The 19,258-nt window shown below is 34.2% G+C and overlaps 1 protein-coding gene across 1 annotated transcript in view; it reads right to left on the reverse strand.

The window, feature by feature from the left end:
* Positions 1 to 19,258, reverse strand: part of LOC112912588 (low-density lipoprotein receptor-related protein 1B-like) — a 332,717-nt gene that overhangs the window by 263,173 nt on the left and 50,286 nt on the right. Inside the window, exons 4-7 of the mRNA XM_072745200.1 lie at positions 9,204 to 9,396; positions 8,476 to 8,601; positions 4,132 to 4,260; positions 1,785 to 1,904 (exon numbers count right to left, since the gene is read on the reverse strand). Coding sequence (XP_072601301.1) covers positions 1,785 to 1,904; positions 4,132 to 4,260; positions 8,476 to 8,601; positions 9,204 to 9,396 — 568 coding nt within the window. The remainder of the gene's footprint in view (positions 1 to 1,784; positions 1,905 to 4,131; positions 4,261 to 8,475; positions 8,602 to 9,203; positions 9,397 to 19,258) is intronic.

The raw sequence follows: 19,258 nt of genomic DNA on the forward strand, positions 1-19,258 counted from the left end.
CTAAATGTCTTTGGAGCAGTTCTATCTGAATGCCTACAGGTGCTCCACTCTCAGAATGCAAACCATCTTTATTATCTTATCCCTGAGCCCACATGAACAAACCCACCAATGTAAATTTAAAAAATAATGAAAAACAAATAGTTTTAAAACAGGGAAGAAAACAGTTCATGAAACTTGTCAATTCTTTCTATGTCTATGTTTTCTCTGTTTATTACCCAGGATGGCCTATTATACCACCTTTAAAAATTCTGTTGTGTATCTGTCTCTCTACTTTTTATTCTTAGATTTAGCTGCTCTGATAGCCTCCTGTTTTATCTTTCTCATCTCAGCATTATAGTTTTTATTTGCACAAACAGTACCCCCCCCTTTTTTTGAAATGTAAATTAGATTGTATTGGGTTTCCTTTAAACCTTCAGTGACTCTTTAGTGACTACAAGGTGAAGTTCATGCTCCTTAAAACAGTATCAAAAAACAACATCAAGTACTGGTTCCTCTCTCTGACTTGACTTATTTTTTTTTCAAACCACTTGTCAATATGCCATTTGGCTCTAACCATATCAAATTATTTGCAGCTTTCAATATTAGTATTTATACTTGGAATTACCTTCTATTTTGATAATTCTACCTTATTTATACTTTATTCCAACTCCCCCCCAAAAAAAACTTATAGTTTTATATGTGCAATCATTACATCTGATATACACCTTCATATCTTTAAATAACTGTCTTCATTTGGAGTTTGAACTCATTAATATAACTTATTAATTTTATGTCTGTCTTTAATGCATTTTACTCAATGAAATTTGTTCAATGAATGAAGATTTTTAAAGGGAAATTGATTTAGAAAAATCTGTTGGATCCAGGTTTTAAGAGGCCTTAAATGTCAGACTAAAACACTTGTTTGCTATTCTCTATACACCAAGACTCCATTTGTGAATCTTTATCAGGGCCATGATTAAAAAAACAAGTGAATGCTTACATAGCATTTGCTATATGCCAAATTCTGTTCTGAGTTTATTTAATATTAATATACTCATTGAATTATTGCCTCTTTTCCTACAGCTTGGGAAACTAAGGCATAGATTGGATAATATTTTACCCAAAGACAGTGTCTTGTTGGGGCTGAGATTCTGTCCTAGATCATCTGGCTTGCTGATTGGTCCCAGTAAGCACTCTGAAAACACATTCAATAAAACGTCATAGCATGACTAACAACCCTGGAATTAACTAAAGAGTAGAGACAGGGAGACTAGTTAAAGGACTACTATGTTAATCCAGGCTTAAGGCAGATTAAAAGGGAAGATATTTCAAAGAATTGGATGATTTATTGATATATGGATAGATGGGTGATAAAATATGGTAGAAAGAAGAATCAAGGATAACACCAAGGTTTATTGTCCAACTGCTAGGAAAATGATGAGGTCATGTGAAAAAACAGAGAATTGATAAGTAAAGGAGAGCATTTTTTGGAGCAGTACATTCAGTAGTACACATTCCGGTACAAATGTACAATAAATAATGCAGTAGAACTGAAGAGATGAGAAATGACAAGAGTTTTGAGGTGAGCAAAGGAATAGAAACCAGAATAGAGAATATAGTCATAATTTTCAATGAACTCTAATAACTCCCTTTTGAAGATATTTACCGAAGTGTGGTCCATCTCTATCAGCAGGGGCCACATACCAAAAGGGTAGAAACCACTGTACTCTCAGGAACACACTATGGAAAAGTTCAGGAGACACTTAGCATAAGAATATTCCTCAGCTGATGCCACATACATTTACCTTTACAGTCCAGTTCATCAGAGTTGTCGCCACAGTCATTTTCACCATCACATAACTTGCTGTGAGGAATGCAACGACGATTGTAGCAAGGCCTGAAACCTCTTCGACAGCTTCTGTTTTCTTATAAAGAAAAGTAGAAACATATTTGGAGGTCTTATGAGATATTTTACAGAAAAAAGAAAATAACAGATGAGTTCTTATTTCAGAATGGATTGTGGATCTATTTAAAAAAAGTGTGCTGTGCAGTATCAAAACTCTGGATTAGAATATTCATGCATTAAAGTAATTAATTCATTAAAGACCTTTTTAGACTAAGTGCTTTAACTTCAGTGATTCATACTTGGAGATACTATACCCATATTATTCTTTCTGATATTTGTGTCAGCACAGAAAAAAAGCATATATATTCAACTCTCAAGAAGTAAGTCTGTACCTCAAGAATCATAAGACACTCTCAACACCTATTTCCTATCTCCTTTACATCTCATAAGGCTTTTACAAGAAGACAAAATAGTAGCAAAACACTTATTCACTTATTCACTTATTTCTGAATAAGTGAATCAGAGAATTACCTAAATACCCATAAATTTCTCTTACAAATCATCTAAAAATGTCTACCAGAATTCCTAAGGAGAATAATTGCCTTCTAAATTCTGTTTACCTTAAAGAGAGTCTCCTGACATTTTCCAATTTCAGGCAAAAGGTACCACTTACAGTAATAATAGCTGCCATTTACTGAACATTAATTTTGTGCCAGGCTCTATACCGAGCAAATGTAAACATACATTTGTTTATTCAGTGCTCTAAACTAATATTCAAACTAGGTTTGTTTTGTAGGGAGAAGCTGAAATATAAGGAAGTACCCTTGCTCATACTAGTCATACACTAGTAGGTTTTGAAACAAAGATTTAACCTCAGGTGTGATTCTAAAGTCTAGAATCGACACCTAGGATTGTCAAACTGTAGCTCACAGGAACAAATGCAGCCTGTTTTTGTATAGCTCTGATGCTAAGAATGGATTGTATATTTTAAAATAGTTCTAAAAATTATTTTTTAAATAGAGGATATTTCACAGATAGCACTTTTGGTCCACAAAACCTAAAACCCTTAACTAGCTAACCCTTCGCAGATAAAGGCAGATAAGGTTGCCAACCCCTGCTCACATGAATATTACCTTATTCTCAGAATGTAAAAATAATGTGAAATATATTCTCAAGACAATTCATAATAAATGCAAATTTGCAAGCTGATTATTTTTCTATTTTTATATGCCTCAAGATTTTTACAGAGTATAGGGTATAGCCATTCATTGAAATGAATATGTCATTTGAGGTAAATTCATTAAAATTTTAGTTACAGATCAATCATGGGCAAATTACATCTATCATTTTAACTGAGAGTGTGTGATTCTGCAACATAAAAGAATGAGAGAACTGCCTGCAAATTTCCCAAACTCTACCTTCCTCTTATTTTAACTACTCTTTGATTATTTAAGTATAATTATTATCCAGATAATAGAACAAAGGAGAAAATCAGACACCAGATACAGCAATTCCAGATACAGATTCCTGAATTTTACAGAGCATACAATGCCAATACTCTAATATTATAGCGCAGAAATAAATCATACCAATTTAGAAAAAATCCGGAACAGTTCTACAGTAACTATCAATGATTACACACACAGAAGTTTCCAGGTGAAATATTGTTGTAATGAAGGCAAATATCAATTGCCTACTGGGTTCAAAAAGCTAATCTCTACTCCCAAGAAAGAGTGAAAGGTTGACCATCACTTGGTGCCACCTACAGAGACACAGCTGGAGGAATTCCACCCTTGATGGGGAGGATGGCTAATGCAATCATCCTTTGTACCGAAAGACACTAACCCTGAGCCAATCCTGGAGACAAGAATAGGGACAACACTTTGATATCAATTCAACAACATGCTGGTCGACCTTTGCTGCCGAGTAAACTTACAGTATGTACCAATAACTAATATTTCTGCCTTCCATTTTTAAGAATGTAAGCCTAAAACCTATCACTACATGATGAATAACTAGACAGCTTAAAAGAAAGGCCCCTGTGGCATCTAAACTTGTACTTTGTAGGTGGAAGGCTATGAGGAAATTCTTCACTGACTATGGTAGGTATCAAATAGGACGTAAGAAGTCCCATTTGAACAAGAACACAAAGCCAAACTCAATTAATTGCCTTATAGCCACATGTTAATGAGAGACATTAAGGAAATCATATGTATAAATGAAATGGAGACAATCAAACCAAAAATTATGAAAATAATTACAAACTTCTCTCTGAAGTGAACATGCATCACATATCAGACACTTACCACAGTAGAGCAGTTTCTCGTCTGACTTATCCTTACAGTGAGGTGTGCCATCACAGGTGAGCTGATAGTCAATACACTCTCCATTTCCACACTCAAACTCTGAATACATGTTGCAAGAGGAATTTTTAGCTGAAGGGGAAAAAAGACAATGTTTTGACTCAATAGCAAACATTTCTCATACCATCACAACTGTTTCCCTTAATCTTCATTACAAAACTAAACTAAAATTTATCAAAATATAAAGTCAAATAAAGGGCAAGGGTTTCTGGAATTTCTTTACAAAAAAAAATTAAAGGAACACCTTTTTGTTTGCTGTTTTCACATTCCCTTTCTAAAATTTTGGGGAGTTGCCTCACTTCATTTTTCTTTTATACTTAGTTGTATGTCTTGCTAATTATTTTGTGACTGTATATGCATGGAAAGAAGGATGGGCTTAAATTTGGGTGACTATATTTATGCATTTTGCTTAGCAACTACCTTAAAAATAAATTGTCAAAAAGAGTCAGTTAAATGAGCTCTGTACATATTGAGAGAAGGTTTTTCTTGTGTTTTTTATTTTCTTATTGGAAACTATAATATATTCTTTAATACACTGATTTTTTCAGTACACAGACTTAACATTTTGATTTCTTTATTTTTGTTTGAGTATAGTTGATGCTCTATGTTATATTAGTTTCAAGTGTGGAGTTCTCATTTTTTAATGCCTGACTTGATTCATCTTATTTAAATCTACCTCCAACTGATCTCCCTCCTCAGCTACCTTTGGAAGAAATCTCTGTAGCAGCTTTCCCCATTCAGAAGTCCTGGAATTGTTAAAAGTATCCTCATCGGCCTTTTGTTCTGCCCACAGTGAGAGGTACCAGGGGGCAGAACTGCACACTGGGCCAGCATCTACTCCTTGAGGTGCACAGGAAACTGTGGTTGAACTGAAGGAGACTGACAAGCTGAAAAGCATGTGCCCGAGAAGTTTATAGGCTCCAAATGACCACTGCCATAATGTCCCACTTCTAAATCTCCAGTTTTTTGTAAAAAATGAAAAGTCTGAGTTTTTTTTAATTTTTAAAATTTATTTATGATAGTCACAGAGAGAGAGAGAGAGAGGCAGAGACACAGGCAGAGGGAGAAGCAGGCTCCATGCACCGGGAGCCCGACGTGGGACTCAATACCGGGTCCCCAGGATCGCGCCCTGGGCCAAAGGCAGGCGCCAAACCGCTGTGCCACCCAGGGATCCCAAAAAGTCTGAGTTTTTATGTGACTTGCCCAATCTGTGAGCACAGACCAATGGCAACAAAGTACTCACAAACAAACAAACACCCATCTTTCTACAGCTAGGTTTCATCCCTGGAATGCCAGTATGTGACCCTTATTTTAGAAAAGATCTTCTGGGGCAAAACGGACCTGTTTTTATTCTTAAATAATAGATTTACCAGTAAACACTTAGAATTCGATTTTGTGGTTGCATCATGTGTTATTTGCTTGTACTCACTCCATTGCTTGTTGAATAATTGTACAGTGAAATCCAGTCATACTAATTATATTGGAGGTAATTGGAATTCATTTATCTCTATTAATGCAGAAAACATAGCTTAATTTTATAATTTACTATCAATTTCTTTTGAAAGTTGTATTTTAGAAATATTCAATTACACAGCTACTAATACTATTTGAAGTTTCCAGTGTTTTATTTCTTTGTTAGTCCTAGAATGCATCTCATTTTTACAGATTATCTATTGGTCTATCTACTGATGACTTCTAATTAAAATCTTTCAATGGTATTTTTTTCTTGGTACAGTCGAAATTCAACTGGTCAGGTAGAAAGTCAATTTAGAGAAAGTAACAAAGAATTTAAAAATCTAAAAATATTGTTAGATTTAAAGGAACAAGCATTAAGAAGGGTACTGACATTGCTGCACATGATCACATTCAAGCAGGAACTGAACAAAATCCATTTACTGGGAGGCTACTGATGTTCCCAATTTATTCTATCTACTTTCAACACATCTTGTTTAACTTCTCACTTCTAATGAGAATTAACTGTTATGATTGAAGATGCAAATTTTGCTTTTATAATCATTATGACTTTGAGGGAAAAAATATTCATAACAAAAATGTTTTTATTACATAAAATCAAGCCTTATATAAGCAAAACTCTTGCTTAGGTATGTTCATTCGAACTAGCATTGAGTGTTTTATGCTTCTTCGCAGAAACAAAAATGTGGTTCAGCTGTCCTCTTATTCTCTCACGAGGTAATTACTTCAATTATATTTGTTATTCTTACTTCTATTGTGGATGTTGATAAGGTTAGGAATCTTGTATAGGGATCCCTGGGTGGCGCAGCGGTTTGGCGCCTGCCTTTGGCCCAGGGCGCGATCCTGGAGACCCGGGATCGAATCCCGCGTCAGGCTCCCGGTGCATGGAGCCTGCTTCTCCCTCTGCCTGTGTCTCTGCCTCTCTCTCTATCTCTCTGTGACTATCATAAATAAATAAATAAAAATAGGAACCTTGTATAAAGTGGAATTGCCTAATCTTTTTGTCAAGAGTTATGACAACACATGGTTTTCCCTCCCTTGTCCTGAGGGTGGTGCCTTTCCCCCCTTCAACCCTGCCATTAACATTCACGAACTGCTCTGGGTGAACTAACTCAGATGTGGATATAGACATGCCAAAGACATCTTCGTTTCCAAAGATGGATTTGACAAGAAGTTACTTTCCAATCTCTCTCTGCTGGGCCACAGGATTTCAGTATGAATGCACCATGGATCCAGGATGCTTCTATAAAGGTCTGTCAGCTCTGAAGAATCAAATATCACTCTGTAGTTGCATGTGAATACAACTGTGCTTGTTTAAAAGATAGTTTTCTTTCTGAATTATCCCCTCTCATCAATAGAGAGAAGCAGGTGGCTTAGTAGGGACAGATGTATCTAATCTATTTTGGAGCAAGGACAGGCATCCACTGTATACAAATAAGCCTTGCTGTTTTGACTAGAGGCATTGCTTTTCTACTGGCCTGTAGTGACCTGTGAAAGAAACATGAGTGATTCTAATGCATGACTAACACTCCAGGCTTACAGATGGCATCAGATCCAGACCATTACAGCTGAAACCACAAAAGCAAACTGAAAGAGTTTAAGCAATTACCCGAGCAATTCAAGGAAGTGTTAGGTTACTAAGAATTATGGGAATTTGAGGCTCGAATTATTAAAACTGGCTGTCTTCATTTAAAGTTCACTGACCAATTGCATCATTCCCGTTTGCTTTGGCACAGTCTTAAATAAAAGTCAGAGGTGCCCTTTCTTTCACTAAGAGGTGCCCTTTGGGTTGTAGTACCAAATTGTAAAGTGAAAACATATGTCTATATTCTTGTATTAGGTGCAATAGTTTTCAAGGTAAAGAACAGGATGTTAAAGTGCTTGTATTAAAGTACACAACAGATAAAAGAGAAGATCCCTCTGGTAAATAAAGACCAAAAAAAGACTAAAGATAAAGATGAAATATACTTATACTATTTGATATTTATTTTTATAATGTAGACATATCTACCTCTGTTGATTTTCTAAGATGAAGATATAAGATGAGGATATGGATGAAAAGAGAAAAAAAAAAGTAAAACAATTGCCACATCCTGAGAGCGAGTTCACTAATTTCCAACAAGATGTCTCTTGTCTTTCTAATACACAAATAGTCTTAATGTTAAAGATAAATTAACATTCTTTATGTTACTGGCTAATTTCTCATGGCAATATTGGAACACTTGAACCCTTATTTATTTTGGAAACAGTTTGAAAACTTAGCTGCTAATAAGTGTATACTGTAATGGTACTAATTAAAGATTGTAATGCCTTTTGGGAGGTATAAACATCATGCAAGGCTGCAATGTTACATTCTTAATTAACCGTTTGGAAATGATTACAAATAAGCTGCATGAACCATTCTCTCTCATTTACATACTGTGACAGACTGAGTGGTTTTACTACAAGGTTACTGATCTACTGCCTATATATTGGTTTATTTCAGATTTAATTAATTTTGCTATTGACTTAATTCTCAAAGTTGTAATCACAAGTTTTCAGGTACTTTGCAGGTATTTCTCTAACTCGTCAAACACCTTCCAGCCCACAATAGGGGATACACCATTTGTCACTGTTCTGGTTATCATTATCTATCATATGGTGTAACAACTAAGTAGAGTGGTGAATTGAGTTCTTTTTAGAATAGAAAGATATGCCAACTGGGCCTCTAGGATTGGAAGAGAGTACAATTTCATGAATATCAAGACAATTTCAATATCCATGTATGCCTTTTGAGTAGTTATGTCATATCACATTTCAATTGTCTTTACTTACTCACACATCTGTTGTCATCTAGCAGTATTCGATCCCCCCTGCAGGAACAATTCACTCTCCCATTAGGAGTTAAAAGGCACAGATCATGGCAACCTCCATTTAATAATGAACATGGAGAAAGTTCACCTGCAATGAAGAGACTATTGGTAACATTTTATACTGAATTTCTATTCTTTGTTAGATTAACAGTAAACTGTTAGGCTGCCCCTCTCAAAGATATAAACAAGGAATATTCAGGACTTTGGAAAATCCAAACATCATAAGAGGTAAAAACATTAGAAAAGCATGCAACATAAGCCACTACATCTTCTAGAACATTTGTCAAGGATGCCATGGCATCAAATGAACTAAAACACATACTGATGCCTTAAGCTGCAATTTTTGTAGGTATTTCAGTGATTAAAGAACTTTTCAGCCCAAGGTAAAGCTTATTTAGCAAGAAGTATTATTTTCATGGAAACGACTTGATTTGAATGTTCGAAGATTTAGAGTGAGAGAGAATAAATTTCCAGAAACAAGTAAGTAAAAAGGAATTGTCTTCTGGTGAAAAATGAAGAACTACAGAAATTACCTTGAGCCTTTCAGAGAATTTTAATATATTGAATAGGCAAATCCTGAACACTATCTCCAGAAACGTTAAAAAAATCCAACTAAGTATTACTGGAAAACATAATTTTTTCCAAAGATTATATAATTAAGAAATACATTAAGTTTCTAGTGTAACTTACAGCTATTGGTGTCATTGGCAACAGCTATGATTCCCATTGGTTGATGTGGAATATCAGAACGAAGAATTTTTGTATCTCCTCCTGTGTACTTGTTGGAACGCAGAATAGCTCTTCTTCCCCAGTCTGACCAGAAGATATAATTGTCATAAACAGCCAAACTGAGGAAAGTTCCTGGACCAGATTTGACAATCACCTGAAATAAATTTAAATATATGTTTTTTAAATGAATATATAGACATTTCTATCTCCACATCTATTTTTGCTTCAAAAAATTTTTTTAAAAGATTAAGATTAGTTGCATTTAATCAATGAAAATCATCATTTAAAAGATGCATTTTACTAAATGTATCATAAAATTCTTTATAGTTTATTTTAAATGTTTTAATCATTCTTAGTTTTTATAACGTGTCTACTTAATATTTTTAGTATATCACAATTTACTGATCATTTAGTCCATATAAGCAACAGCATTTTTTCAGCACTATAAAACAAAATCACCAGGTCAAAAATATGAGATTATGATTACTAATAAGCACTGTCCTTTAATAAGAATCATCAGTCATTCAGTGAACACTCATCAAGCTATCAGAATTATAAAAGGAATATAAAGAACTATAAGACTCAGGTTTTTCCCTCAGGAATCTTTCACCATGAATAACTAAACCAGATATACATGAATTGGCAATAAAAGTTTAAAAGTAATGACCAAACTTCCACTTAGACCATATTAAAGGACTAGATTTATCTTCTGAATAAAACAACTAAAAAATGAATAAAATATATAAAACAAGTCTTTTCAGCACATTGGACATAAGGTGAGAAAGGACAATGATTCCTAATTAACTTAGGAAATAAACTGAGTGAGTCTCATGATGGCCATGGCTAAATGCCTGAGAGATTCAGGTAGCATCAAAGTACAAAAGAACCCAACAGAACCTAGACAACTCCCTGAGAGGGGTAGGGCTGAGAATTAAAGGAGGCCAGTAGGTTAGATCTCATAGGGTAGAGTGTCAGAGAAGAGAATGTAACATAAAGAGAACTCTAGATATCTGCAAAGGGTTCTCCTAGAGGAGTCAGCCAAGTACTAAGCACAAGCATATGCATCTGAAGCAAATTGGGGTTGATGAAAGGGCCATACAAAAGGATCAGAGAGAAGAGTTCCGATATTCACACAGGTCCATGAATCGTGCCTGTTAATACCAACCAGACTTGAAAACTTTCCAATTAATAGGGAGTCTGAATAGAGTACCTAGAAGAGTCTTGCCTCAGCAATGAGAAATATAAATTAACCCCAGACTAACTCTGCTTTACTCCTGTCTAACAAAACTTAAAGGAAGAACTCAAAGGATCAAATTCTTTCCAAATAGCTTAACCATTTCCTAGAACACAGCTCAGGTATTTTAGTGGAAATATGAAAAATTTGCCACTAGCGACTACAAGACAAGATACAAAAGAAAAAGAAATGTCTCAAATTAATGACCTCAGTGTCCATCCTAAAAAACTAGAAGAAAACAATAAAAAGTTAAACCTAAAGTATAGAAAGGAAAATAAAAGTAGAGAAATCAAAGAAATAGAAAACAGAAAAAAACAATAGAGAAAAATCAATAAAATTTAAAATAAATGGCTATTTGAGAACCATAAAATAGATAATACATAATGATGAAGGGGGGGTTATCCCAGAAATAAAGATTAATTTAACATTAAAAAAACTAACAGTATAATTTACCATATTAACAAAACAAAAGTGACAACACATATGAAGATCTTAATAAATGCAAAGAAATTATTTATAAGATCTAACAGCCATTCCTGATAAAGACTCAGAATAGATATTAAACTAGGAACAAGAGGAATGATCACTCTCCCTTCTACTCAAATTTGTCCTACAGTGTCTAGGCAGAATAATAAGGCAAGAAAACAATTTTATTTTTTTTCCAGATGGGAGAGGAGAAGAGGAAGAAATCAAACTGAATTTATTTTCAGATAACATAATCTAATCCTCTACATAAAAAATTTAATAGAATCTACAAAGCAAAAAAACCTGCTTAGGATAACTAATATATCTAGTAAAACTATAGGACACAAGGTTGCTATAAAAATTTCTGTATATTAACAATAAATAATTGAAAATTAAAATAAGAAAACTTATACAGTAGTATCAACAAATAATAAATACTTAGTAACATATAAAAAATATGTACAATAACCTAAAAACTATAGAATTTGGTTAAGAGAAACTAATAAAAACCTGAATAAATAAAGAGATATACTCTATTTATGGTTTGTAAGATTCAAGCTATTGAGATGTCATCTCTCCTCAAACTGGTGAATTATACCTAATCCCAATAAAAACCCGGCAGACAATTCCTAGAAATTGACAAGCTGATTCTAAATTTCGTATGGAAATGCAAAATATTTTGTATACAAAAAAATGGCAAAAAAATAAGTTGGTTGATTAACATTACCTCATTTCAAGACATAATAAATTGACAGTTACCAAGAGGATATATGTAGTATTAGAAAAAGAGAAATACATCAGTGAAACAGATGAGAGAGTTCACAAACAGACCCATACATGTATAGATAACTAATTTTTGACAATTTTTTAAAAAAGGATAGTTTCTTCAGAACATGATACTTGAATAAATAAATATGCATACACAAAAAATAAACTATCATCCTATTAAGAAATCAACTGGAAATTTATCACAGACCTAAATGAAAAATTTTAAACTTTAAAACTAAAGAAAAATATGGAAGAAAATTTTAATGATCTTGGGGTCAGCAAATATTTCTTAGGTATGACATCAAAACCATGATAGATCAAAAAGATCTATAAAATGAACTAAATCAAATTAGAAAACTACACTTCAGAGGACAATGGTAAGACAATGAAAAGGTAAGTCACAAACTAAAAAAAAATTTCAAAACGTAGGTCTAGCAAAGGATATATATTAAGGAAAAAAACCTACCAAAACTAAAAAAATATAATGAATATATAATCCAATAAAGAATGGGAAGCATTTTTGAAACGACACTTTATTCAAGAAAGAATACACTTTCTTCATGTATATATGTGGCAAATAAGCATATAAAAAAGGTTATTGTCATCATTAGACATTAGGGAAATAAAATTACGGCACCATTCTTAGAATAAAGTTAAAATGGCCAGCAAACCAAGTGTTGGTGAGGTTATGGAAGAATTTGTAGGAATGGAAAATGGTACTACCAATATGGAAAACAATTTGGCATTTTCTTAAAAAGTTAAACATATAACTAGCATACGATCTACCCTTCTATTTCCTAGTGTTTATTTACCCAATAAAATTAAAGCATATATCTAGATAAAGACTTGTACACAAATGTTCATAGCAACTCCACCTACAATAAGCATAAATTGGAAGCCACTCCATGCCCATGTGCAGATATATGCATAAACAAATCGCATATATCCATATTATTTTATGCTTGGGTATGTCCTCAGAAACTCAACATTAGCAAAAATCTTACTAAGTCAGTTTAGCCAGAATCCCCCACTCTTGATATCTGATCACTGTCAATATCTAACTAAATTCCCCATCCCTTGTACTCCCATGGTGAAGTCTGATCACTTTGGCTTGCCATCACCAAGAACCTTGGGACACCTGGGTGGTTCAGCGGTAGGGAGCCTGTCTTCAGCTCAGGGAGGTATCCCAGGATCTGGGATCGAGTCCCACATCCGGCTCCCTACAAGGAGCCTGCTTCTTCCTTTGCCTATGTCTCTACCTCTCTCTCAGTCTGTATCTTTCATGAATAAATAAATAAATCTTAAAAAAAAAAGAATCTTGTTAGGTCAATGTACCCAGAATCTTCCCTTACTTCTGATATTTCCTCAGAGTAGGTGTCCATCCATAAACAACCCACTCTGCTCCTTGACTATAAATTTCTACTTTTCCTTGTGTTTGGAGTTGAGCACATTTCTTTCCTCTACTACAAAATTCCATTGCAATACTCCCTTATATCTCTTGTGTTGGTTCTGAAAATAGCCTGCATTGGTTTTTTAACAAGTGTCATGGATATATTTTTTTCCTTAACACATACAATGTAATACCATTGAGAGAGAGAGAAAAAAAAGATGAACTATTTGGTGCATGTAATGATGTGGATGGATTCCGAATAATTATGCCAAGTGAAAGAAGCCAGACAAAAAAGAAATACATAGTATAAGATACCACTTATATAAACTAAAAAAAAAAAAAAAATGCAAACTAATCTATGGTGACAAAAAACAGTGTTTCCCATGACTGGGGAATGGATGGGGGTGGGATGGAAAGAGAGGGATTAAAAGGGAAATTAGTGGATTTATCATCTAGTCATTTTATTTAGTTTTTGCTTCTAAACCTAAACCATAGGTGGCCTACCCATATAGTTCTCAACTCTTTATGAAATCAGTGGATGAATAAAGCAATAGTTTATTTTTTAAAATATTTTATTTATTTATTCATGAGAGACACAGAGAGAGGGAGGCAGAGACACAGGCAGAGGGAGAAGCAGGCTCCATGCAGGGAGCCCGATGTGGAACTCGATCCCGGGTCCCCAGGATCACACCCTGGGCCGAAGGCAGGCGTTAAACCACTGAGCCACCCAGGCATCCCTAAAGCAATACTTTAAATATGAGTATATGCTTGTTAGTTGAATGAAGAGATCACCAAAAGAGAGAATGTGACATGAAAAATTAAAGAAAATAATCTTACCACAGAAATATAATTATTCATCATTTTTAATTAAGAATATATATTTTTATATCTGTCTCTATTCTCCTTTTTCCCCCCTCCCACAAGAAAGCAAGCACTGCAAGCCAGGAGGAGGGCTGTCACCTGATCCTGACCATGCTGGCACCCTGATCTTGATTTTCAGCCTCTAGGACTGTAAAAAAATAAATGTCTGTTGCTTTAGCCACCCAGTGTATGGCATTTTGTTATAGCAGCCTGAGCTGATTAAGCCAACAGTTTCACTCCTTCCTTTTAGGAGAGCCAACATTTAAGATTTGTATCTACTGTAAATTTCAATGAATATATTTTTTAAATCAAAATGATGAAGGAAAGATTATTTGCGACGAGAGTAAAAATGATAGCTACCTGGGAAGATTTTCCTGAAAAAGAGAATGATAAACAGTCAATAGGAGAGGAAAAGAGAAAGACAGAAGGAAGGGCTTTGGGCAGAGGGAATACACAGTGTGAGAGTCAAGAGTAAGGAGGAACAGAAAATGTGGGGGAAATGAATGAAGGTTAAGGGAGCATGAGGGTCACTCAGACATCTAAAAAGATCCCATGAAGAGCCTGAGGAGAAAGGGCAGAAGGGCAAATGTATAGGGCCTTCCTTCTTATAGACCAAGGCTGTCTGTCAATCTTGTTCCAAAAATTATAGCAATAATTAATAATAATAATAATTTTAAAAACTCATGTTTTATTGGTTTGTAGTTTTAAAGATTATTCTGCTTCTACTGTAGAGAGCAGATTTGATAAAAACAAAAAAGCTGCAGAGAGACCAATTAAGATCAGGTGCATTTGTCCAGAAAAAAGGGTAACACTTGATATTTTAAGAAGGGTGAAGAATACAAATATTAGAGCAGTAATTGCAAAAGAAGCACTTCCTAATTCACTTTTTATCAAAACTCATGAGGCTTTTCATTTCATCTATTCCTTCATTCATTCATTCATTCATTCATTCATCTTTTTACCTTTTTTTTTCCTGGTAAACATTACAAACTAACACTTCACAAATGCTTGCAATTTATGGGGTAGGTACATAATACATGTATCAAACCTAATTTTAATCTTCACATTAACAGAAAGATAGAGATCATTTCATTCCAAATTTCAATGGTAAAGACTGAAGCTTAGGGATCCCTGGGTGGCGCAGTGGTTTGGCGCCTGCCTTTGGCCCAGGGCGCGATCCTGGAGACCCGGGATCGAATCCCACATCAGGCTCCCGGTGCATGGAGCCTGCTTCTCCCTCTGCCTGTGTCTCTGCCTCTCTCTCTCTCTCTCTGTGACTATCATAAAAAAAAAAAAAAAAAAGACTGAAGCTTAACAATCAATCCACAGTCACAGATTTATTGAGTGATTGGAGCCTATTTCAGACCCAAATCAATTGAGATCTGATTTCAATTCTACATATAAAATTTGCTTTAGTCAAAGAAAGTGGAGAAATTCTTCTTCATATATTGGCATGTATGTATGTACTGTCTTTATTATTTTATCCATGCTCCTTCAAGTTAGAAACTATAGTAACACCTTCGATTCCCTTTTCTATCCAGTATCATATTTTGCATAAACAAAATATACACATTGATGAATCACTAAGAATGAAAGCAAAATTCTAATAATTAGATGTAAATAAAATTAGTTGTCTTTTTAATGAAGGACAAATAGCTAGTCTCATGACAAATTTTTTCTATGGTACCGAAAGTCTATTTAGCATACAGCAATCTTTATGAATTTTAATACTTATTGAGTCTAGTAGTTTACTTCTCTACTTCTGCTGACACAGAGAAAGAGGAAAAAAGTAACATTAAAACCAGTCTATAATTATGCATGTTGCTTTAATAGGGTACAATAGGGTCTACTAAGAATGAGCTGACTCCAGACATCTCATTCCACCAGTTAGAGTTCCATGTCGAACAGAGATGTGAAACCCACTACATTATACTTTCTCATCTCCAAGTTAAAACATTTTTATCATAAGTTCACAAATACTGCACCTTGCAAGCCTAATCAGCATCTTCATTTACAGTGCAAAAGCTCTGTCATCAAAAACTGCACTTTACCATGTTATATGGTAATGTACCATTATGGCATAATTTTGAGGCATTTTCACCTTGAACCTATAAATAGGCTCATGTTTCAACATAAGAATTTATGGTCATTTAGAAAATGCATTTCTTGATACAGTCACTTGATCTCACATGTGTCCTCTAGATAGACAATTAAATTTGTGATACCACATAGACTTGAAATTATGTATCAGAAATTTAATCACTAATCATATGATTTTCCATCTTGAAACTTCCCTGGTGCCTTATTGGTAGCACTAGAACCAATGAGAGAATACAAAAATACAGTTTTATAAACCAGACAACTTATTTCCAGCACCCAGATGCTAAATGTTAAACTAAATGATTTAAAAGCCAAGCAAATAGAAAGCTTCCCAAACACCCCAGTTGACTGCCTCACTGACAAGATGGTAAGCGATCATTAAAAGAAATAACAACTTGGCCCCTGCTATATGGTCAGGCATGACAAAGTGTTATAGGTTGCAAAGAAACATCTGCTGTTGCTTTAGCTTTGGAGAGAATGGTGATGTGGTAAATCAGAAACTCAAAACTGAGAAATATCTAATTTCAGAATAGCTGGCTGCATTTAAGTTGCCTGAGTGTGTGTGACGAATATGAAGTATCAAAACGTCCTCAGTGTCCAACCAAATTTGAAAAGAACAACATTCACAGCAATCCTCTAAAAGACCACCTATTGTGTTACCAGCCTCAGTTAAAGAGGTAAACCCATCCTAGAGAAAGATTAGAGAATGAATTATTTTGATTTTATACTCTCTCTTTCTGATCTCTCTGTTGACTATACTCAACCAGATGCCAGAGGACAAGTCAGGTGACTCCAAGAAAGTCTGCTGGGGGCCAAGAACAGGTGGAAGAAAGCAAGGAAAAGATCTCAAGGATACGCCTGAAAGAAGTAGTAGAAGGGAACCCTATTCTGAGGCTCATTATTTCCCCCCAAATAAGCCATTTGGCTTCTTGGAATTCAGTCCTCTAATATATAATAAAAAATAAAAGGCAATGACTCAGTCTTGCTCTTATTTTAAGGAAAAGAGAAAGGATGGGATATTCCTTAAGGTCACTGAGATGACTAAAAAGAAGAATAAACTGTGATATCCCTGAAATGTTATAACCAATCCTAACTGGAATTTGAGCAGGTTTCTAATGTTTTGTGTGCCTTCATATATGATTGCAGTATTAAATTGTCCAAATTCTAAGGTATATATATTAGACAGTTTGAGAATCATAAGATGATTGTATTGATAAAGAGTAAACATAAAAGAAAACCTGAATATATTTTTCCATAAGTTATTTCTGCTCTGAATTCCTCCCAAAAATGTCCACCATGAGACCCATTCAGGAGTGACTTCCTTGAGAACTCTCTCCTTGCTGGCCACAGCCAAATGACTCCTTCCTCTGCATATCCAGACAGTTTCTACACATATTTATTGTAACACTCAACAGAGAATTTCATAAGGACTTATATTTTATCCATATCCCTGGCAAGGGTAAAATATTTGAAAGCAACAATTCTATCTTTTCGTTTTTGTGACTCAAGTGCTTAGAATAGAACATATTTAACATGCGATGATTATCAAATCAGTTCATAAAACAGTGAATAGAAAACCTTGCTTCTTGTGTTTGGGTTTCTTTCTTTCACTTCCTATTTTTTTAAAGGTATATTTTTATGAACTTTGAACTCAGCTTTGTACTTTATTTGGTTGTGTACCCAAAGATATAATCTTTTCTTTGTAAAACAGTATTACTAAATATGTGTTCTACCGAAGAACTGTAGGCATAATCTTCTCAGGATCACATTCATGCCTTTGATAAATATTTCAATGCTGTTACTCTCTAGATCATTGTCTAAATACAACTCTCCTGGCATTTTAATATTTTACTAGAAAAAGTGAAGAGGTAGTCAAAGAAGTATATATTAAATCAAAGCCTCATATGTCAAAGTTATACTAAAATGCCAGTCTTCATTTTTCAAACTGGGATTTACTGAATATCTAACAAAAATCAATTATTATCTTAGATGTTACATTGTAAGAAAAAAAGAAAGATTGTAAAAAAAAAAAGAAAGGAAGAAAGAAAGAAAGAAAGAAAGAAAGAAAGAAAGAGGTGTCCTGCACAAAAGGATGCTTATTTGTATTAATGAAGATGTGCTTTCCAGCATATGTCTGAATAAAACTGTACATGGGCAGGGTAGAAACTAATTTAATGCTACATTTGAAAAGAAAGAATAGCCTAAGATTATCACCCTGGTCTCTGAAGTCAGAATATTTGGGTCTGTTTTCGAACCTTTTCTTATCATGCAAACTGAGACTTGTTATTTCACTTCTCCAGGCCTCTTTTTCTTCTTATTAACAAAAGCAGAATATATATAATAAAATTTTAAAACCTGTTAAATAATACAAAACATTTAGCATTGTTACATAGTTAGCTTTTCATAAATGTTTGCTGTAATTATTTTTACATGACATGGTAGCAATGAGATAGGCTTGTAAAATAAGTATTTTTAAATTCTTTGAGTCCCATTCTTATTTTCCAAAGTGTTACAAATGATAAATAATCAACTTAAAAATAAACTTTTACAATAGATTTCCATTTGTAAACAATGCTTTTTCAACTTCTGTGATTATCACATCGTCAAACCTATGCTTAGAGGTAAAATTAATATCTGTTTTGGTAAAATCCTTGAGTTTCACTTCATTTCTTGGTTGGATGTCAACTGGAAATTTCTACCAAGAGCCACAAAGGTTATGCCAATTTATTTATTTTGAGAGAAAATTAAAAAACAGTGATTTTAATTAAGCAGTCATATTACATTGATGCTGGCTTTCCTAAAGTGTTAGAACCACACGGAGGGGCGCCTGGGTGGCCCAGTGGTTGAGTGTCTGCCTTTGGCTCAGGTTGTGATCCCAGGGTCCTGGGATCGAGTTCCACATCAGGCTCCCCATAGGGAGTCTGCTTTTCCTTCTGCCTCTCTCTATGTCTCTCATAAATAAATAAATAAAATCTTAAAAAAAAAAAAAACTACAACGGATTTTCAGTTTTGGAAATCAAAACTTTTTGTTGTTTATGTAAGGAGAGATGTTATATCTCTTATATCTCTCTGGATCATATTGCTCTAAACAGTTTCATGATTGCTAATCAAAACAAAACAAAACAACAACAACAAAAAACCTTATTTGATTTGTTAAAAGTCACTTTGAGAAAGTAATGAAATATTTGTGATTGAAAT

Source organism: Vulpes vulpes, unplaced genomic scaffold, assembly GCF_048418805.1.
Source record: "Vulpes vulpes isolate BD-2025 unplaced genomic scaffold, VulVul3 Bu000000631, whole genome shotgun sequence".
In the NCBI taxonomy this organism is placed as follows: Eukaryota; Metazoa; Chordata; class Mammalia; order Carnivora; family Canidae; genus Vulpes; species Vulpes vulpes.